This window comes from Leptidea sinapis, chromosome 10 (genome assembly GCF_905404315.1).
Source record: "Leptidea sinapis chromosome 10, ilLepSina1.1, whole genome shotgun sequence".
NCBI classification, from domain to species: Eukaryota; Metazoa; Arthropoda; class Insecta; order Lepidoptera; family Pieridae; genus Leptidea; species Leptidea sinapis.
This window is the reverse complement of record NC_066274.1, coordinates 13,778,757-13,802,931: the sequence shown is the minus strand read 5'-3', so window position 1 is coordinate 13,802,931 and position 24,175 is coordinate 13,778,757. Positions and strand designations below refer to the sequence as shown.

General features: G+C 35.5%; 1 protein-coding gene across 6 annotated transcripts in view; it reads right to left on the bottom strand.

Moving 5' to 3' along the window:
- Positions 1–574: 574 nt before the first annotated feature.
- LOC126966314 (septin-7) overlaps positions 575–24,175 on the bottom strand; it is an 80,800-nt gene continuing 57,199 nt past the window's right edge. For 4 of the 6 annotated variants that reach the window (XM_050810296.1, XM_050810291.1, XM_050810295.1 and 1 more), the window contains exons 4-11: positions 22,477–22,687; positions 18,842–19,097; positions 16,969–17,164; positions 14,291–14,468; positions 8,414–8,492; positions 7,185–7,405; positions 6,039–6,079; positions 575–5,553 (exon numbers count right to left, since the gene is read on the bottom strand). In XM_050810296.1, coding sequence (XP_050666253.1) covers positions 5,507–5,553; positions 6,039–6,079; positions 7,185–7,405; positions 8,414–8,492; positions 14,291–14,468; positions 16,969–17,164; positions 18,842–19,097; positions 22,477–22,687 — 1,229 coding nt within the window. In that variant the 3' untranslated portion in view covers positions 575–5,506. Of the gene's footprint in view, positions 6,080–7,184; positions 7,406–8,413; positions 8,493–14,290; positions 14,469–16,968; positions 17,165–18,841; positions 19,098–22,476; positions 22,688–24,175 lie in introns of all 6 variants that reach the window. The other 2 variants (XM_050810293.1, XM_050810294.1) reach the window with 2 other exon arrangements.

The window sequence follows — 24,175 nt, the reverse complement described above, 5'->3', positions numbered from 1 at the left end:
GATCTGATGGACTCGATCAGTCATTATTAAAATCAAAAAAAATATCACGGGATCACATCTTTAGTATTAACGCTATAACACCATCTTTTGCACAGGATGGCGCCAAATTATGGGTACCACAACGGCGGCAATTTCTGTCGTGAAGCAGTAATGTGTAAGCATTATTGTGTTTCGGTCTGAAGGGCGCCGTAGCTAGAAAAATTACTGGGCAAATGAGACTTAACATCTTTTGTCTCAAGATGACGAGCGCAATTGTAGTGCCGCTTAAATTTTTTGGGCTTTTCAATAATCCAGAGCGGTACAGCATTATAATAGGCAGGGCGTATCAGTTACCATCAACGTCATGCTCGTCTCGTTGCTTATTTTCATAAAAAAACACGGTAAGCGACGGCACAGCACTACACTGTAGGCGCGCCGAGGGGAGGCATGCGGGCAGGGGGGAGATGCTTCAACTCTTTATCCCAGGCCGCAACTGAATTCAACTTGCGCGCTAATTGTACAGTCGAAACATCTGATTCCTGTGGTGTCTCATTTACTTCCTATTTAAAAAAGGGTAAGAAATAATACTCGTAGCTCCTATATATTACGTATTTATTTATATTTAAAAGGTACAATATATTACACCGTCCGAAAATCGCTCCTACATACATCACATCCTCGTAATGACTAAGCAAATGTTCGCAGAGGTACACTGGTACCTACACGAAATACAAAACTAAGCATTACACTTACATAACTACCACACTAACTTTAACACGGAACTCAATACTGGTGTATTCGGATACTCAAAACTGAATATTAACTTTAATTGTTCAGAAACTACAATTATTTTCCCTTAGACACAGCATAATACATTATCTGTGTTATAAACGTGACGTAAAGTTATTCCAAGTTTAAAAACTTTTTGTCCTTATCTTATATTGCGGTTATTAATAAGACATATACTGTGTTATTAATAAACGCGGTGTAATGTTATTTCAAATTTAAAACTTTTTGTTCTTATCTTACCTTTGTTTCTACAGAATTACATGACAGGGAGAAATAACTTGAGTAACTCTAAATTGCGTTTATTAATAAATTTATTAATAGGACAGTAGCTGTGTTATTAATAAATATTAATTAATAAACACAGTTTATGTCTTATTAATAAACGCGAAGTAAAGTTATTCCAAGTTTAAAACTTTTTCGGCCTAAAAATGGCATAAAGTTATACCAACCTGACAATAAATAATATGCAAAATGTTTTAAATAGAAATCTTGTTTACGATTGGTTTAATCGGACGTATAACATTTCCCGCGTTTATTTGCAAGGCTGCTTGACATTTGGAAAACTTCAGAATTATTATTATTATTGTAGTGACAGTGTTGTCAGCGATATAGTCAACATTTTCCATATTCTTGGTTTAACCGCAGGTATAACTTTATACCAAGTTTATTTGTAAGGCCGTTTGTGTTTATCTTACCTTTGTCACTACAGAATAGATAGACAGGTAGAAGTAATTTTAAACTTGGAATAAATTTTTCATTGCCTTTATTAATAAGACAGTACGATTAAATAAACCCCATTCATTCTTTATAAGTTGCTTGTAAAGAAATATAACTGAAAAATGTTTCTATAAATCGCAAACGTCAGAACTGTCGTAATTTTTTCAAGAAAAATTATCAAAATTGATTCATGCGAAGCGAAACGATTATGCGTTACATAAATTACTCGAATAATAACTTTTATATAGATTTATAAATGTCACTGCAACTAAACAAAAATATTTACAAATCAATACAATCTAAGAGGCTAATATGGAATAACATAATTAAATTACGTATCATTCACAACAGTATATAGTATATAATATTATTAGTCAGTAAATATTAGGAATAACTGAACGCGCGTAACATATTGCGTCATACTAGATAAATAAGACAATGAGAGCCAGCGGTCATTAACGGTTACTCAACTTGAAACTATAGCGACACGTGCCGCGGCAGTTTTACAATTCCACAATTCTCAATGAAGTTGTAGCAACGAATGATTCAAATATAATTAACATTCCAATGGATTCGAAACTGCGCTTCTAAGGATACGCCCCAACGCTTCAACCACTTAGCCAACCGTCCGAATACATCTTGATATGTTTGTCAGACACAGAATCTAATGATATATCACTTAGGCTAAGAGCGTACTTAGACTTTACTTAGATTTTACTCACGTAAAACGTAGCTCAGTATGATAAAACGCGAACTCTACTTTTGTGCATTGGCCAGTATTAGCTTGAGCACAGAATAATTACAGCTGTTAAATGACTATAAAATTATTCTAAGCTTACACTCAGCTAAGTTTTGCGTGAGTAAAGTCTGTGAAAAGTCAAAGTACTCTTTATAAATCTCAGCTTTAGAAACTTGATAAACTCTGTTTAATATGCGACCGAAGTGTAATTCAAAGATAGATTATATAAAAAATTAGGATACTTTATTCGAAGCTATAACAACGAATAAATAATAAATTTAGAGATATGCTCAGGAACGTCCAGGATCGAGATGGGAATCGACTTAAAACCATACAGTCTCAAATTAACTTTAACGTATTCTTAGCATTCTTCGACAATTGTTTCAAAAAGATCTCGTTTGTCGCGACCCCCAATTGATTTTAATGATAGTACAAGTTCACCTGATGTTCAGGAAACTTAAAAAAAAAAATCTGAGATACCGAGAGAGCCGAGTACAGGACCTGTCTACTCAATACCCGAATATTATAAAACCAAGTGGTAACTGGCACCAATATTATTCTTATTCTTATAATATTTAGTGATTATTTTTACTATATTATCTCTTTTAACATCTTATCACTTATATGAAAAAAAATGACGTTGTAATTGTATATTGTAGGCTTTTATAGGTATGGCTTTACGTTGGCCAACTTGAATTTACCAGTTATTGATTTATGTTAGTTTATAATATTAGTTATAAAACGTGACCACTGGAATATTTGCATGTCTGTCAAGACGAAACATGTTCTAAATTTGTAACTATTTTAGCTGTAATTTCTTTAGTTTTTTTGCAAATAAAGAAATTTGACTTTGACTTCTCATCGTGCTATATTCTACTACTACTGCTTGTCAGCAAATAAAGTGTCACAGTGGGACCATCCTGATGATTTCATCAGTTTCAATCTTCTCACTGACCATGAACAAGTTGAGTAATATTTAATAACGCCGGCACCACATGTAGAACTGCGAATAAATACCTACAGCTAGGTCCTAACGCCAACGAACTAAGAGCGACTTCACATCACTAAGCACGACACCACAAGAACGTGTCAAAGCGTGACACCAAATTTAGAAAAGATATAAAAAATATTCAAAAGTTACACTAAAATTTAGAATCGTGTTTCAATTATTTAATATACTATCAAATCGTGTGTACAGCACTTAATATACATAGCGTTCACAATCTCAAACTCAATCAACATCTTCTAAGCCACACACAATAAATTAATTTAATTTTTTAACATTGAGCCAAATTGTACAGTTATTATTTCAATAATCAATACATTAGAAATGGAATCTTTTAATTTCAACTATTTTATGCTAATTTGGCAACACTGCGGACGTATCTGTCGAATTCAAAGTCGAAAGCGCGAATGGAAGAATCACACTGTCGCGTGTAAAAAGCCGTAAAAAAAAATTAGGCCTAGAATAAATGCTTTGTCATGGAAGTAGACAAACGTGTGTTAGAAACTTGTATAACATAAATTATACTTTTATAATGTAGTTAATAAACTTAGATAATTAATACGTCTAGATAGAGTCTCTTGATGTTCGACAACCGATAAAAACAGGCCAGGTATAATACTTTAGTGTGCGTGACAAGCTACGTCTTACACTCGCGATTTGAATGACACTTTGTCTTAGTGTGCGTCAGCCTAGCGAAACTCGCTAAGAAAAAAGCGATTCACTCGATTGTTTGAAACGTGCAGTCATGCACGTTTGCAATTGTAAGCAACTGTTCACTTTCAAACTTAGCCGGATTATACTTCGTTACCGCGATACTGCAATTACTACTATTTCAAACTTATGTCAAATCACTGCACGTTTCATACTAAACTATATTTCAATTTTTACTCAGGCCTCTTATTACGTGGTATTTACATCCACCTTGGTGCGCGTGCATTTCTCAAAATAGAGATTAGTTCTAAACTAATTTTTTTTTGACGTTGTCACAGCTGTCATAGTCTACCTTGACGTATAAATGATCTAAGTTAATGAACACTGAACAGATAATAGTAGTTTATGCGACTACATAATGAAGGGCATTAAATGCTGGATAATACCATCACACAAGCGTTTTAATGCCTAATTAGGTACAGTTACATATACTTTTTAACCTACCCACATATCTTAAGCCTCCATTTTGCATTCACGAGCCGCATATTAGGACCACCATAAATTTGATATGTTAATGGCGTGATTGAAAAGTTTTCTGTTAGCTGTTATTCTTCTTTTTAACAATAATAACATTGCCACAGATAAGAAATTTGTTCTTGCAAAACAGTCTATTTTTATGTTGTTCATAATGGGCGGTTCCTGAACGCATCATATAAGACGCAAAACACATAAGACTCGCTTTCGTGCGCATCCAGTCTAAAAGACTAAAATGACATAAAATAATAATTGTCATTGCTGTTTTAAAACACAATTCGCAAGCCAGTGACCCTATACATCTGTTCAATGTTTACAATATCGTCAGATATAAACTAATATAAAATCAGCCCCTAAATAAAAACGTTAAATTCGGTATAGTCTTTTGAAATCGTTGTTCAATTATTACAAACTCATACTTAAATATAAACGGTATCTAGCTTCGGTCATTACAAGGCTATATTCCACTTGCGACATTCTTAAATGACCAATCTGAAAGTCACAATATAAATAATAAATACATAACTATACCAACTTAATAAATAAGTGTACAAAAGTAAAAACGTATTGCATGTTAACTTCACAATCATATTACAAAATATGTCACTATTGCCTGTTAGTCAGTTGACAAACTATACTATAAAATATTATAATCGTCCAACACGTCATGTTATTTATATACATTAAATTAATACAAAACGGATCATGGATTTTTGTGTACACCGACGTAATTGCAAGTATTAAGATCACAAAACAGCGTCATAATTAATACTTAACTGCAAACTTTCGTCTTGTTAACATGACGCTTGCAATAACCTAGAAAAATGTCTCAATACAAAAATCCTCGAAACGTTGAAAAATTTTCCGTTATTAGTGCTAATAATGTCCAGAGACCACTAAAGTTTTATCACAAAACGGAGATCAAGGAATGATAATTTGAAAAGTCCATAAAACAAATACACAGGGTATATATAGTGACAAGTATACATACATACAGTATTAGTACGGAATGGATAGCATCCTCCTTCGCTCACTGAAATGGCACTACGTTAAATAATCTCATCGTATCCCGCACAACATTCACAAAATAATTACAATGTATATTTCTTCAACACATTACGATACGTGGCATATTTACCTTAAAAACAAAACCATTACCGTTAATGTATGTACAACAATTTCTTTAGCAACAAGCTGAAAGCAATTCTCGAGATGACTGTGAACAAAATTGTCGCTGCAATCGTTAATAATTACATCAACTGTATAATTTAATACAATGTCATTACAAGAAACATCTAGTACAATTTAGTGTTTAAAATTTGTTTTGATAAGACTTAAAATCGACTGCATCAACATAATACATACAAAACGACATCGTACTGAATCTGTTTAGCAAAATTTTTAAAGCGAATAAAAACCAAATATTAAAGCGCATTGATGAATAAAACTCCGCTGTAACGGATCGTTCGAGTCGCCGCCTAACATCTACCGATCGAAATACGTACGCCCTAAATACGATATATAATATGGTTCGTGAAGAACGTCTATCAGGTAAGAGTCGTGTTAGTCACGTATGGGTAACGGTGGGTGCGAAGCCAACACAACGCCGACATTAAAACAAACCTTTCTTTTTCTTGTCTTTCTTGTCCTTTCCGTCCACCGTTCTGGAAATTTTTTAAGTTATAATTAGTGAATTATACGTATAAACAAGACAGTTTAAATGAAACTCTTCAGCTCTTGGTATACCTAGGTCACCAGTTGATCAACGACCGATAATAAGGATTTCGCCACGGTCTGTCCGCAGACGATCTTCTGGTATACCTAACACATAGATGGGCGGCAGCTTAAATGATACTCTTCAGCTCTTGCTATACTTAGAAGGTCACCAGTTGATCAACGCCCGACAGTACGGCTTTCGCCATGGTCAGTCGGCATGCGATCTTCTGGTATATCTAACACATGTATGGGCGGCAGCTATCGAAAGCACGGGAGAGGGCCTGGCAGTTATCTTCAATATAGCGAATGACTTTGATCTTATATAGCATAAGGTGCTTCTCTCAAAACTTCCATCATTTGGGCTTCCCAAGAGTTTATGCAAGTTGACCTCCAGCTTTCTCACTGGGCGCAACAAACATGTCGTTGTCGACGGATATTGCTCGAACCAGAAGCCCGTGAACGCTGGAGTACCCCAAGGCTGTATGCTATCCCCTACAATGTTTCTTCTGCATGTCAATGATATGTTGGACAACTCCAACATACACACATACAGACGACAGCACTGGTGCACGCAGGTCTCTCTCGGGAAATCGTCGACCAGTGCCGGGAGAAATTTGTGTCTTCTATCTAGTCCTCTTGAGAAGAACGCGGAATGTAGTAAATTAAACCTTGTCCAATTTAACCCCCAGAAGACTTAGGTTCCCCCCATTTTTCATATCACCGCTCTTCGACAACACCGCCGTTAAAGCCTCGTCTAGTATGGGAAAACTGGGTCCCGAAATCTCGAGCGAGCGAAGCCAATTTGCCTTAACAAAAAGTGCTGTTTTTGAAGGCTGTCAAACGCTCCTGTTATTTCTCTGGTGTTGGAAGAGGATGTGGGCGGCGTGCTATATAAATGATGTACAACACAACCGGAATGCCAGTTCCAATCGGCCATCGGTTGGAAGCGGACGTACCCTGGTATAGTGCTACTTTCTGAAGAGCAGCTGATTCACCCGTGAATCGCGAGACATTACAAGTACCAAAGCACTGTGGGGCAGAAGAGGTACTCACTCCTTGCTGTTGGCCTCGAGCGAGCGGCGGCGCAGGTCATCTAGCGACAGGCCAGTGTCCCGCTCCCAGGCGGCCTGTTCAGCCAGCAGCGCCCTCTGCCGCTCCTCCAGCTCGCGGGCCTGTGCCTCCAGCGCGCGCCGCGTGGCCTCATGCCGCCGCCCCAACTCCGCCTCTGATTCCTTCAGCTTGGCGCGCTTCTCACGCACTTTCAAATCGAACACCTGCAAATATATGTATTGGTTAGCCGACTATATTGTCAAGTACCAAAACTTTTAATTCATTTTCATTCTTTCGGTCATTGTGCTTGATTGTGTAGTCGACATAAGTGTGCACAGGCGATTATTCCGCAACTATTACAGATGTCATAAAACTTTAAACTGGTATCGTAAGTACGTTAACTAATCAGTAAAATTACATCAATAGCTTTTTAATAATCACTCCCATAATAAACATAATAAACACTCCCAAACATTTAGTATGAGATTAGTAGAAAGGTCAATGTATCACACAATATAAGTACTTCACTTCGAACATCTGCTTTCAATACAAAATTTTGCACTTAAGAAATAAATATTTTTCTATAAAAAGATAGTTTTTTTTCTTCGTTTGGTTAATACATTTGACGACCTGTATAGCCGAGTGGTTAGCGATCCTACCTACTAAGCTAGAGGTCCCGGGTTCGAATCCCGGTAGGTGCAAGCATTTATATGATGAATATGGATGTTTGTTTCCGAGTCTGTTTATATGTATTTATGTATGTTAATACATATGTATTTATGTATGTTTAAATTAAGTATTTTGTATTAAATATATTGTTGTCTTGCAACCCATAACACAGGCTATATATGCCTAATTTGGGGCAAGATAATTTATATAAAAACTGTGTCAATATTATTATTATTACATAGGTTCCATTAATATCAGTACTAAGCTAAAATAACCTTCCAAAATAAGGAAACAATAACCTTTCTAATAATCTCATACTAAATGTATGGGGGTGTTTAATAAAAAAAAATTGGGTACTTCTCGTTTAATTTTTAAGTAGTTATTGGTATCATTTTATTGATTGGTTAACGTACTTTCGAAATCAATTTAAAGTTTTTTGATCTGTAACAGTTACGGAATAATCGCTTGGTCACACTTAACGATTAAACCCTGTATAGAAAACAAATTATTATATATCAGGGCCACCGATTGACAAAGGAAATTACTCAAGGTAATTGATTTACCTGTTCCATTTCACTCTCCATATTCTTCATCTTAAGATCGTGCTCTCTCTTCTCTTCTTCCATCTGAACCAACGGATTCCTGCAATCAATAATAATCAACTAAGTTTTCATTTATTTTCAATAGAAAGTTAAAACACCAAATTACAAGTATTTCCTAGTAATTAAACAAATTCAAACACTTCTATAGACACTGCAATAAAGGATGACACAATACTATTTTTTCAAAACAAACTTAAAATACTGCAACTTTAATCATAAGATGTTTAACTTTTTTATACAAAAATAACACTCAATTGACACACAGAAATAACATCCAACACTAACATGCATCCAATATCCGGAATATAATTATTACAATAACAATCCAATTACTTAATAAAACATGTATATAACGTAATAATCCTTTTCAAATATTAAATATACATGCAGTTATTCTATTCAGTTAATTCATATACTACAATAAGTATAAATAAATAAATACATAGAACACACAGAGTAAATATAGTACACTACATAATGAGTACAGAAAGCATACAATAATAAAATGCACTGCGATGAGACTTACCACACGGTCATGAAACTGTTCATCAATCCTTGTGGGCAGAAACTGAACACCAACACAACCAGGTTTAGCAAAACGATGACATTCTGACACTCACACACACAAAGTGGCATTTATGTACGGTAGATTAAGTAAGAGTATCAAGGCCGCTTTAAAATAGCGCATAATTAAAACCATTTATTAACAGTTTGTATAAAGCTTATAATATGTTTCCAAAAAATAATTATATATCTACAGAATATGAGAATGAAATTCATTATTTCTTTACATTTCAAATTTTTATTGACAGTGCCAAAAAGAATCACCGAAATTCCCCTAACTTTTACAGTTGCAGCCGTGTCTAATCTAGATAACAACTGTAGGAAAATTTATTAATTGTACACCAATACTATTTAACATGACATAATTTTTTAGTTTTGTAAAAAAAATTGTATTATGTTAGTAATAAATTAAAAACGCTTCTAATTCTGAATTAAAAATATGGCGATCTTGTGCGAAACTGCTTACATTCATTAGACGAATATATTCAACTAAAAACTTGACTATATATTATATAATACAGCTAATAATCTTTTGTTAAATTGATATTATTGTTACTAATGATTTAGAAATGTATTTTATAAAATTTGCACGTCATAAATGTGGCAAACATGTACTTTATAATATTTATGTAACATCAATCTAACATGTTTGTGCAAATAAAAACTTTGACTTTGACTTTGAGAGAGGTAACCTAGCTCCGCTCGATTCCTCAAGGCCGTTGGCTCGGTACCCAGCCTTAATGGATGACAAAGGATATTAATGCGGCCACTGTGCGTTTATTTTGCAACTTATTATTGTTATATTGCTTGTATATTATTATTTAAATAAAAGGCATTACACCTAGTCTGGGTGCGATTATTTATATAAGATAATTACATTGTACTAATACCTCTTAGATGATTGAAAATAGTGGCTAGTTAATTTATGTCTGTTCTTTTATTCACTAGATTTATTTGTTAATAAAATAGCGGTCATATGCGCGTTGGACATAATATAACACTGTGAACCTAATTAGGTTTATAAATATAATAACATAATTATGTTTATTTTTTATGGTATTCATTTCATTCATTGACGTCTTACCTCTGCTAGATATAGAGATGACGATAAATTGAGAGGCGCAATACGGCTGCTTCTAATGAAATTTCTCGACAGCCATGACCGTCCTGTCAGAGCGTATTGACCCAGACGAAGGATCTTTAATGCAATTTGCGTATTTTCCGCTTTTAGGGTGTATAATTAATTAATTAATTGAAAATTAAACCACTTATCACAAACATATGGGCGGTGAATAGTAGGTAATTAATTATGTGATAATTAGGCCTAGGCACATTAATCAGTATAAATACATATTATATGAAATGTAAGTGTATTTTAACAGAGAACGTTTGTTGACAGAAACCTACAATATATTTTGCAATTACTGTCATTTTAGAGTCTATTAAAAGTAAAATCTGTTGAAGATCGTTTATCTCGTATATTTCCATCGATTACGTATTCGCCACGCGCGCTAACAGATTCAAAAATTAGCATCGCACATTCACATTGAATGCGTGAACGATCCGTGCGCGCTCGGCATGTGCATTGTTTTATTTGGAGCGTACGGGTACAACGAACTAATGAAACAGCGCTCGAATCAGTTGTAAGGCTGGCTATCCATTGACGCGGAGCGATGCGGTGATATAATGTGCGCTGTGTTTGTAAAATACGCGATGACTCATTTAAAGAGACAATACACTAATAGCAGGAATAAAATATCTTCCTCGCTAGGTGTTTAATTTTTTTTATTTTGCATAAGGCCGTAAGCTGTATACAATGTAACGCTACTATGGCGACATTAACAGAACACACGGACACAGCTACTTAGCCATAATCATAAAAAAAAAACGAAATATTAAAGTACATAATTGAAATTTCGAAATTTCCAAACAAAGAAATTATACATTTAGAAAACAAAATTTTATTCACCCTTATAGTATTATTATGTAGGTGTTATTTCCTATGATAGCTCGCAGCAACTAGATTACTTACAGGATGTTCCGAAATACTGTAAGGACAAATTGGTTTATAAGGTGAATTATGTATTATTGTGAATTATTTTTTAATGAGTAAGGTTACAGTAAGTAGGTATATAACAACCTACCCTCCTAAATAAGAAATGCCTAATGATTGACTTTTTTAAGGCGAGTCTAATAATATACCTGGATTGTTTTATCTTTGTAAAATCATTGTTTGTAAGTACTTTAACTGTTAAAAATGTTAATATCTAATGTTAGTGACCATGAGAATAAAGTTTATTTAAATCAAAGCGTAACGGAGCGTAGTTTAAATCTTATGCAATATTTTGATAAATCTTTTCTCTCTTCGCATCAGTGGACAGGGACCCTAACACACAACTCGACCCTCCCCCCGCGACCCCGGCCCGCGATACGTCGCGAATTAGCATCTTCATTACTAATAATGTAAACATATTACAATCAATTGTTTTAAATGCCACTTTGACAGAGTATGAGCTGCATTATTATTATGATTCATGAAGGCCGCGTCATGGATATTTTGAATTACATCAATGTTTTAAATAAACCAGCGATATTTTTTTCTCGCAACCCCAAAGGAGACGGATACCCTTTCATACATTATTCAGCCAAGATGTAAAAGGATGAAATTGATGTTAATAAATAGCTTATAAATTTAAAAAGCATCACTGACAATTTGAGGATTTTTGGCAATCTGAAAGCAGAGTTATAGGAGGTTTTGTAAAATTGAGGTTATGCAATATATGGGCAACAATCTATATTAAAACAGCTGATTTTGGAAATGCGATTGTTTTTTTGTTGTAGGATAATGATCGTACTAGTTTAGCAATATCAGAAGTTAAATAGAAAGAAGGAAAATATCAATAAAACAACGGGAAACACTCAAATGACTAATCGCGTTATTGACAATTGACACTCTAGACAATTCTGTAGCTGTCACTGTCAGCACAGATTAAAAATACAGAACGAGATTTAGAATCGACTTTTTCTTCGATCGATTTCTTTGTATTTAATATTAAGTTGATTTTTTTTTTCAACTAAAGACATTATGTTATGTTAATTATAATGTATTTTTTTAGGTACCTTTATTGAATCAATCTTTTTCGATTATGCTAATCGATATTCCATTTTAATCGTGAATTTTAAGATAATGAAATCTTAAGATTAAGATTTCTCGTTTTCTAGATTGTGAATCAGGGTAATTTTCTTTATTTTGAAATAGAAAAATATGACAATTTTTTTTAAACTATATCTCAACTTTTTACATTTTGGCCCAGAAATCCCCGTCTCCTTTATATGTCTGATAGTAAAAAAAAAAAAAACAAAATATCCACAGCTCGAGCCATTGAAATTAATAGTACTCGATTCATTTCTGCATGCCCAAGCACAACTCAACGTAGATGCTGTTTAATGGAAAAGGTAAAACGGAAGTTAATCAGCATAAATTAAAAGTGACTCGAACTCAAGGCGACCAGACATGCAGCAATGAGAGCATATCGTAAAGAGAGTATTGTTAGTAGTTGTCGTCAGGTAATGTTTGCGGTATGTCTGGCCACCTTGTTTTCGGTGACGACACTTAGCAATACCAACCACGTCTACTCAGGTTGTTATGTTACCATGCCTTTCGTTTCTACCTATTGCATAACCACAACAACGGTGGAACTGTACATTAACGATTGAAATATTGAATTATTTTCATGGTTAGCTTTTTCAAACAATTATTACGTAAGTTGTATGATGGAACATAATACGTCCGCAAACAAAAGCACCACTGTTCATAAATTTAAAGGTATTAATAAAAATGCTGAAAATATAAAGAATAAGGAGAATTTTTTTATGAAAATCAGGGACGAGACGAGCAGGACGTTCATCTGATGGTAATTGATACGCCCTGCCCATTTCAATGCAGTGCCGCTCAGGATTATTGAAAAACCCAAAAATTCTGAGAAGTACTACAATTGCGCTCGTTACCTTGTGATATAAGATGTCAAGTCTCATTTGCCCAGTAATTTCTCTAGCTACGGTACAGACCGAAATACCGTAATGCTTACGCATTACTGCTTCACGGTAGAAATATGCGCCCTTGTGGTACTCATAATCTAGCCGGCATCCTGTGCAAAGGAGCACTGGTAAACTAGATTATGATTATTTTATAGCAAAAGCTATGACATATTAAATACTGCATGAATTGTGAACGAAGAAACGTATACTAGGAGTGAATTTCCTTTACCGTTTCTTCATTGCTTTAAGCGGCATCAAAAATAGTTCTAATGGGTCAAATTAAAAAAAAAAACAAATACCTAATAATGGCGAAAAAGTAGACGCGGTCGGGGATTTGTTGGTCATTCGGGAGTCTCAATTTTTCACGTAGGGGCCGAAAAAAAACTTGGTTAAGTGTTCACACATCAACACAGGTTTTCCCCATTCGGGGAATAATGGGGGCAATGAAGCCGAAAGGGGCACAACATGGCAGGCGCGACCGGGGCAACTAGCATTAGGGCTGGTCTTCGCACGACTATGGCTGGCACTACTTGCAGGAGTTATATCTATAATGGAAAGACTTACGGGTTCCTACCACATGGTTGAAGAATGTCTCTGATTTGTTTTTGATGAAGGACTTGATACTACATGGCAAATTGCTGTTCTTGTCGACAGAGCGTGAGCAAAACGCATCATGTAACCATCATAAACCTAGATTTGTTATCGTTGCTCACTAACCTGTATAAATACCACTGGACAGGCTGTTCCATATGTTTCACTGCAAATTTTTTGTGCCTATTTGAAGCGCCACTCGCGAGCGTTCAGAGAACTAATTTTGACGTATAATACAAATGGCTGCGAAGGAACGTACAAAACGCTGATTTATTTTTGCATTTTGAATTATTTTTTTTCGTTTTCCGAGTTATTTATACTTCAAGCATCAATGCAATAAAGTACACAATTTTTTTTTTGTAAATAGTTTCCCACCATTTATCGATGTTTCCTGAGGTTGTCTTTAATAGTTTCACTACCGCAGACTCTCGCTACATGGCCAACAGCGCCAAAATGGCGAATATCAAACAGGTACAAAAGCACTTTGACAACCGCCAGTGGTATATGGTAGAGATCAGTGTTGTTGCTACTCATAATACATCTTCATACGATGATTCAACAGTCGTTAATACAGTTCCCCGTTTATGACCGAGAGAGAGGAAGTTATTAGATTAGTAAAAGTGATAAACAAAAGTGACCACATACAGCACATACTTGTTCGAGTTCATTCGGTGCGGCTTCCCGTCGTGCGAGAGTCCGGCCAGCTTGCGACACCGATAGTTCTCGTAATGCACGGAGCTGGTGACGTCCTTCAGGTCCTGGAGGTGAGTCCGGATCACCATGTTACGGAGTGCCAGGAAGTCGCAATGTTCAAGATTCTCAACTGAAATTTACATAGAAGACCATTTTCAAAATATTTATTAATTATGATATCATCTAGGTACTTGAATATAATATTTTTTATGATAATAAGGGATTTAAAGGCCGGCAACGCTCTTGTGATTCCTCTGGTGTTGCAGGAGAGTGTGGGCGGCGGTAATCACTTAACACCAGGTGACCCGTACGCTCGTTTGTCCTCCTATTCCATAAAAAAAAAAAAAAAAAAAAAGGGGACGAGACGAGCAGGACGTTCAGCTGATAGTAACTGATACGCTCTGCCCAGTACAATGCTGTGCCGCTGAGAATTCTGGAAAAAATCAAAAATTCAGAGCGGCACTACAACTGACATCAGATGTTAAGTCTCATTTTCCCAGTAACTTCACATTACTGCTTCACGGCAGCAATAGGCGCCGTTGTGGTACCCATAAGCTATCCGGCATCCTGTGCAAAGGAGCCTCCCACTGTATGATATAATCTTAATATTATGCCGTGACCTCGTGTCTGAATGTATGGCACAACCCTCTCCAGTAGACATCATATATTATACTGTTTACACTAAAGCATTTAAATTTTAATCGAATCAACCATTCAAACTCTTGCATAAAACATAGTCAGTATAAGAGGAAATTAGTATCGACGGTTCTCTTATGTCAGTACATTACGGCAGTCTTACGCGTTGCCGCGTATACCCGCTGACGTCTCTAATACACTGCCTGTCGCCCCGTGGAACGGTCGCGCACGAAGTTGTCGGCCTACAGGAATCTACTGCTCTATAAGGTCACGTCATGAAATGTACGCCGTAATAGGGCTATTCCAACACTTTCAATTATAGATTTTATTGTATTAATGACTACATTTTATATTCTTACATCCATCATCTACTTGAATTAACCACCTCACAACGTTCCTTAAATAAATTCATACACTTACTCCACGCTTTCAGAACTTTACAAGATCTGCTCCTAATTAATTTCTTCTTAAATTTATATATTTAATATATTTCTTATATTTATAGTACACAAATAAAATTTTAAAAACAACATTTTATGCACGATGCGGAATTCGAACCCACGACCTCCGGCGTTCCGTGCCGGTGCTCTAACCAACTGAGCTAACCGTTCGAGTACCGCCTCGTTATAAAATTCTGTTTGCTTTGTTCAACTCTCAGGTTGTAGCTTCATCTACAGGATCTACTTTACAGTTGATAATCTGCTCAACCCCAATATGTATTTGCATATTAGGAAATTGACTTGAGATGAGGTTATCAACTGTTAAGTAGATCCTGTAGATGAAGCCACAACCTGAGAGTTGAACAAAGCAAACAGAATTTTATAACGGGGCGGTACTCGAACGGTTAGCTCAGTTGGTTAGAGCACCGGCACGGAGCGCCGGAGGTCGTGGATTCGAATCCCGCATCGTTCATAAAATTTTAATTTGTGTATTAATCCTAGAAGTGAGGGTTATCACTTTAAAAAAAACATAACATATTGTTTATATTTATAGAAGTAATTTTAAAATAGCAAAAAATTACATAATAGAAAACCAATACAACGTCAACAATCCATTATATATTCTACTCGACATACTAACATTGATTATATTGTTTCCAATCTAAGTGCATTCGTTCAAAGTCCATATGAACAATATCAAATCAATTATGATTGGAATGCAGGTCAACTCGAGATACAGCTACAAAGGTTAATACAAAAAAAACTGGTCAAACTATTTATTATGTTACCGAGTTCGCAAAAGGGTTAAAGGGTTTTCTCGAAAAGGGTTAACAATTGTTAGTGATTACATAAAAAGTTAGATCTTCAAAATACAGTGCCATTTTTAAGGATTTTTTGCACATGCAAACAACCAAAACTAGTTGATTTGCATATGCTTCGTTCATTGTACAGTATTTTTAAAGAAACTTAAAAAAGTAATTTCAATTTTTAGTAATGCCCCATCCGAATCACGTCTAAATTTCTCACCCTCTCAACCCTTTAAAGTTAAAGTTATTGTATATTTTATTTTATGCAATGCTCACATAATGCCTCTATTTATTTACGGTATGTGTAGATTGATGCATCTACTATACTCAATCAATCAATCAATCAATCAATCAATCAATCAGTACAAATCAAACTCTTGTGTTTAAAAGTATTAATTTACATTTTTTTTCTTTTTTTTGACTTACTCGTGTAAGCCTTTCAGTTTTTGACATTTGAGTATTTTTGATGCGTCACTTTGCAAATATTGTAATTGAAATGATTTGTAAAACAATCAAAATGTAAATCTTGACTTAAAAGAGTGGCAATGAGTTTCTTGCTACTTCTTCTCATTAGCTCAACCCTTTACGAAGTAGCGGTAAATTCAATAAGAAAAAATATTTTAAGTGTCATTTTCGTGACCTACATGAGTAAGTGTTTTTGAATTTGAATTAAAATTTTGGTATTTCCATTTACGTCTATATTTCTAACCCCCTCAAGGAATACATTTAAGGTGTTAGGTATTATTACCTTCAGCGATGCCCCAGGGGTATTTCCGTCCGCGTATACGTTTGCCCTCCTGTTCGATGACTGTGTTTGCCCCGACCACGGCGAAGGGCACACGAGTCCGTAGCGCCTTCGTCGCCTCTGCGGCGTCTCCTTCCTCGCCCGTGCTCTCCGGGAAGTCATAGATCTTGATCTTATGCTGAGCTATTTCTTTCATTATCTGGGAAGAATATGTATCTCGATTAATATTAACGTATTTCAACTACATTTTGATTATGTATTTTATGTATATCATCCCCACCGTCTGGATGTGTGGCGTTCCTTCACGGTACGTTCCGTACAAGAAAGCTGTGAAAGAAGCTTCCAAAGGGCATGAGTACAGTCAAAAATAGCGTGTGCACCTTCCTTAAAGGCCGGCGACACTCCTGTGATTCCTCTGGTATTGCAGGAGAGTATGGGCGGCGGTGATCACTTAACACCAGGTACGCTCGTTTGTCCACCTCTTCAAAAGAATGTATATGAGTATGTTATCTGTTGATGCCAAATTAATAACGTTAACATCAAGCAATCGCTGTTATAAAGCATAACGTACACTGATATATGAAAGCTCTAAAATTTATTTGTTCTCAAGCGTTTATATTTTGCCTTGTCTAAGTTTGATCACCTTACTGTTGTTATATCAAAATAATTGTGAGACTATTATAAACAGCCAGTAATGTCTATACATAATAAGACAAAGTATATTAAAATAATATTACATTTACATTCAAAGCGTATTTAAAAATTATCAATGAATTGTGATATTAATAAGGAAAGTTAAGTATCTAAGCCGACGCTACAAACACTTTTCAATCAGCGGAGCAACTGAAGTTGACAGCTGAGTCTAAATTTAATTGTCCAAGTTGCTATTAGTTTAGCGCCATCTGTTGCCTTCGTACATGGATTTATAAAACTATGTCCTCTACGTTATATAATTTTAGTGTTATGACCACGATGGTTAAAAACTCATCGAAACATCGGAAAAATTGACATTTGTAGAGATTGCCGATAGAAATGAAAACTTAAAACTTTTAGTATTAATATTTGAAATTTCATAATTTTTAAAAACAATTAAATTATTAATTTCAATTTATTTTTAAACTTTTACCAATAATATATTAATAAAAAAAAAAACACTTTTTCAACAATGCACAGTTACAATGAACTTTTCACTAAATCTATTCAATTTCACAAATAAGATATACACAAATAAAATTTGAAAAACAAAATTTTATGAACGATGCGGGACTCGAATCCACGACCTCCGGCGTTCCGTGCCGGTGCTCTAACAAACTGAGCCAACCGTTCGAGTAACGTATCGTTATAAAATCTTGTTTGCTTTGTTCAACTCTCAGGTTGAAGATATACACAGCACTAATGTTGTACAATACGTCAGCTGTATAGCTACAGATATACTGCTACAAGCATTTCGGTGACGCGAACTCACGAGATTTCACCCATCCAAAAAGTGTCTAAGAATATATACATATTTTTTTTTTTTTCAATTATTTACTTGACGCGTGCGCCAGTCGTGAGCATCTCGGTGACGCGAACCCAAAAGGTTTTCCTCTACCAAAACAAATATAAAAGTTTTCACTTTAAAAAATAACTCATCACTAAAAATGCTTGTTGCATCATTTTACATATTATATTGTAATTGAAATGATCTGTAAATTTTGATATAAAAGAGTGGCAATGAGTTTCTTCCTACTTCTTCTCATTAGCTCAACCCTTTACGAAGTAGCGGAAGATTCAATAAGATTTTTTTTTTTGACATCCATTATTAGTGTCATTTCGGTGACCTACGTGAATAGACTGATTTTGATTTGATTTGATTATACCAACTTCATTATCATACCTGCTCCTTGAAGTCCTTGCACTCTTCGGGCGTCATCGTGTCGGCCTTCGCGATGACGGGTATGATGTTGACCTTGTCTCCGAGCCGCTGCATGAACTCCACGTCGAGCGGCTTGAGCCCGTGGCCGCTGGGCGCTATGAAGTACAGGCAGCAGTGAACGCGCGTGTCAGGCGGCGCGGCCTGACGCGTCACGCGCGACTCCGCGTTCAGGAACTCCTCGTATTTCGATTCAACGAAGTCGATTATCGGTTGCCAGCTACGAATAATTTCGTTTTATATTTGACAGCTCAATGCAAAATTCAAGTTTGCGTTTTATCACACTCAGCTAAGTTTTACGTAAGTAAAGTATAAGTACGCTCTATAGATATTCACCCTTAGTCTACCCTTACATTATGGAACTATTAAATAGGACACTTTTGAAGGATGAAAGCGCGTGCAATTTTTTTTATTTTTCATCTGCTTTCCCCCTGAAACCGAGATCTGGAAAGGTCTGGAAAAAATGAGATCGTATTTTTGAAATGTCGAGTTAACTAAAACAAAAATAAAGTAACTCCTACACAAAAAATTAATGTAAAAACACAGTTACAATTACACCCGTTTTAATCCTTTAACAATTAGTATTTAATTTAAATTTGTAACACTCGCGCGTTAATCAACCATCACTACTGTGGAACAAACTAAACTAAACTAACTTTTTTCCATTGAAATACTTTCGTTGATTAGCTATTTACTTACAATATGCTAGCTTATAGAAAAACAAAGCGTTCGAGAGAGAAGAAGATCTCCAACGGAGATACAGCAAGATAGAGAAGGTAAGCGAATCGATGGACAAGTCATAAACAGTCAGCGACGGTTGGCAGTGCCTCCTTATATCATACTAGTTGACCCGACAGACGTTGTTCTGTAGATAATAAAAAATACAGTTTTATAGGAAATTGCCAATAATATTTCAAAACATCAAGAATTATTTCGTAACAAATGCTCCTTGTTGTTACAATGAAATTGTTTGACAGCAGAACTGTCAAATCGTGCGTCAATAAATTCTCTCACAGAAAATATGTCCAAGCAAAACAAATATTGGAAACAAAAATAATTATGGGTCCCAAATCGAAATAAAAAGTATCCTATCTCTCAAGGTAGACTAAACTGCACTCCATGAAGTAATCCCCATTAAAATCCGTTCTTGAGTCCATAGTGGACAAACAACGTGTCACGTAATTTATATATATTAAGATATACATTAGACAGCAGTAAAAACTCTATTTTGAGCAATGCACGCACCCTAACACTACACTACAAATCGCGAGTGTAAGACGTAGCTTGTCACGCACACTAAAGTAATAAAACAGGCCTGTTTTCAACGGTTGTCTAGCAGGAGTGTTCAGAAGAGCTGTTTAACCTGATTCCTGTCGCCGAATTCCACCTTCGCACGATACGCCACAAGTTAGGATATCATCCCCACCATCTGAATGTGTGGCGGGGCTGATATCCTAACTTGTGCGGTATTTCCGGGACGATACGACATGGGACAAAAAAAGAGCGTACACCTTCCTTAAAGGCCGGCAACGCTCTTGTAATTCCTCTGGTGTTGCAAGAGAATGTGGGCGGCGGTGATCACTTAACACCAGGTGACCCGTACGTACGTTTGTCCTCCTATTCCATAAAAAAAAAGGAAGAGGCTCTATTTAGATGTATAAGTTATCTAAGATTAGCTCCTTTAGTACTTTTGAATATTAAACCAACTAGCTATCGCACATACATATTAATCAATCAAAAATGGCCACGTAATGTTGGTCCTCTTTAGGTAGTTTTTTTTTTAGTCTCTGGTTCCAACTTTGATGTCTCCGATTCCTTTGTTTTGACCACTCTCAGTAAAAGTGTCAAGAAATGGGGTGAGTCTACTGGGATCGAACTGTACCCAACTATGTCCACATTTCCACATTGCACACGAACATACAGCAAAAAAAGTAGTCGATTAAAAAGTGCTTATTAAAAAAAAGCGTTATCTTATTGTTCGATCACCAGCCATCAATAAGTACCTAATTCTAAACGAATATCTGCTTTCAATTTCGCTATTCGATACATATCAAACCGGTTTGGTTATTTTATCAATACAGAAACAATAATTACTCATTTCCAGCAATACATGTTATTCATCGATGTGTTTGATATGATAAAACGTTATAGTTTTTTCTGATTTCTAAGACTGGTTTTTGGTGATAAATGATAACGATTACATATAGGATCTACTTGCGTTTCACCCGCCATACTTCCAAGTAATTTGTACCGCACTGTCAGCGGTGGATTTACACTAGGGGCAGTTGGGGCAAGTGCCCATAGCGGCAAATTTTTTAGGGCGGCAAAATTTTGAAAGTGAGAAATTTTTTTTTGTCTTATAAAGATTGCTCAATATAATTAATTAATTCTGTTTAAAAAAAATTCAGACGTGTTATGGCCACCAAATAGTGCCAAAATTATAATTGTTAGAAAAAAACAAAAATTTATTCATGTTTTTAGAATATACATATAATAAAGTTTCTGCAATAAATTTGATATTTTATTTTTGAAAAATAAATTATATAAACTTAGTTTAAGTTTATGTAAAAGTCCAGTATTGGGGCGGATTTTTTTCCGGTGCCCAGGGGCAGCATTAAGTTTAAATCCGGCCCTGCGCACTGTCACTCGACATCACTGACCTCTATTAGATACTATTGACCTGCGGCTGTCAAAGTGCTTTTGTGCCTGTTTGATATTCGCCATTTTGGCGCTGTTGGCTATGTAGCGAGAGTCTGCGGTACTTAAACTAGTGATGACAACCTCGGCAAACATCGATAGATGGTGGGAAACTATTTACAACAAAAATTGGGTACTTCCTTTATTACGTTGATTCGTGAAGTATTAATAACAGAAAACGAAAGAAATTAATTTAACATGCAACAATACTTCATTTTCCTTCGCAGCCATTTGTATTACACGTCAAAATTAGTTCTCTGGACGCTCGCGAATGGTGCTTCAAATAGGCACAAAAATTTGCTGTCAAACATATGGAACAGCCTCGACATACTCTCAACATCGTCAAACATCAACAGCTAATAAGTGATTTAATTTGCGGTAGATTTTATGAAAAACAATAAAAAAAGAATAAGATGTTTCTTACAATAAAAATTGGTCTCCGCTGCGCTCCAACTAGATACCACAGGTGTAGTCGCAAAGTGCGGCAACTAATACTACGCCCAAGTGGGCGTACTCGAGCCAGTCTCAACGTATGACCTTGACGTGCCACATGTTCTGTTAAACTATGCTAATAATAATTGAAACTAAAATGCCGGGTTGCGTAGTAAAACTTTGTAAAAATAATACTACAAGAAATAAGAAAGACACTGGAATCACATAACATCAGTAAGTATTTTGTATTTTATTAATTTCAATGTAAAATAACACGAAGCGTATTTTACAAAATTTGAAAGATGTCATTGAGTGTCAAGATGCCACGCACACAAGCATGTAACAGTGCCGTAATAAAAAAGCTATTGTTCTTAAGTAATGCGGTATCTAACTAGATAGCGCACTATCTAGCTCGAACTCCAGCGCAGCGGAGACCAATCCTTAATCTGAGAAAGTTTCATTGAACATACCAATTGCTATTGTCAACAGCGTCACCGAAGCCTGGCGTGTCCACTATTGTCAAGGTCAAATTGACTCCATTCTCCTTGAGGATCACGACACTGGTCTCCACGCCAACTGTCTTCTTGACCCTCAGCGAGGGCCCCGGGTGTTTGTCCTTATCGTACACTTCCGTCAGGAATAACGAGTTGATTAGCGTCGACTTGCCCAAACCGGTTTCACCTGGAATAAAGTGACTATTTTATATCGGCCATTATTATTAGCTCATGCCTAGGTTTTTTGCCTACCAGCTGTGTCATTATGATAATTAGCCAGTTTGACAGTGACGCCCGGTGAATCACATCCAACGTTTGATTAAAAACTATAAATAAGAATAAGAATAATTTATTGCAGTACCATATTAGTTACATAGATTTACAAAATATCTGTTACAAAGGATACGTTGGTTTAAAGTACAGTAAATAATCTAATATGTATATAAAACTCTCATGTCACGGTGTTTGTAGTTAAACTCCTTCGAAACGGCTTGGCCGATTCTCATGAAATTTTGAGTGCATATTGGGTAGGTCTGAGAATCGGACAACATCTATTTTTCATCCCCCTAAATGTGGGTGGGTCCACGCCAATTTTTTTTTTTTTTAATTTGTTTTATTATGAGTCAGCATTAAAAAATACATACAACTTCAAATTTTCACCCATCTACGATCAACAATTACTTTTGTATCGCGATTTTAATATCGGCAATACAACGTTTGCTGGGTCAGCTAGTATTTTATAACATCAACACTTATTTCGTAAATTATGCTCCCTGTGTTTATAATGAAATTGTTTCAGAACTGTCAAACCGTGCGTCAGTAAAATCTCTACTAGACAATATGGTAAAAAAAAATTATGCGTCCCAAATCGAAATAAAAACTATCCTATCTCTCAAGTTGGACTAAACTGCACTGCACTCCATCGACCTGTATAGCCGAGTGGTTAGCGACCCTACCTACTAAGCTAGAGGTCCCGGGTTCGAATCCCGGTAGGTGCAAGCATTTATATGATGAATATGGATGTTTGTTTCCGAGTTATGGATGTTTATATGTATTTATGTATGTTTATCTGTCTGTTTATGTGAATTTATGTATGTTTAAGTAAGTATACTGTATTAAATATATCATTATCTTGTAACCCATAACACAGGCTATAAATGCTTAACTTGGGGCAAGATAATTTGTGTAAAAAAGTGTGTCAATATTATATTATTATTGTTATATAATGTTAAACGTTGTTGTCGTTGGCAATCAAATATATGAAGTAAGTACCCATTAAAATCCATCCATTGGTTTAGGAGTTCACTGGAAACAAACATCAGGACACTTGATTTATATATATTGAATTATTAATGTATCACTACATAAATAAATAATGTAGTCCAGTGTATTAATACTTCGAGTATTAAATTTCGATGTCAGTTTCTAACTTCGGTCGGGTTTCAACAAATTGTGGTTAATGTAACGACTGATGTATAATGTGGGTTAACTCAATCTTAATAACTATACAGCTGAATAAATATGTATTATGATGCTTATGTTAGAATATTATTCTTATTAATCATTTTATGTGCGAAACAATTCAATTGTTAAATATAAATACGTAAAATGAAACAAAAGTAAAGAACTGAATCCACTCTTTCGCCGGTAGTTATTTTAATTAGGTAACTTATAA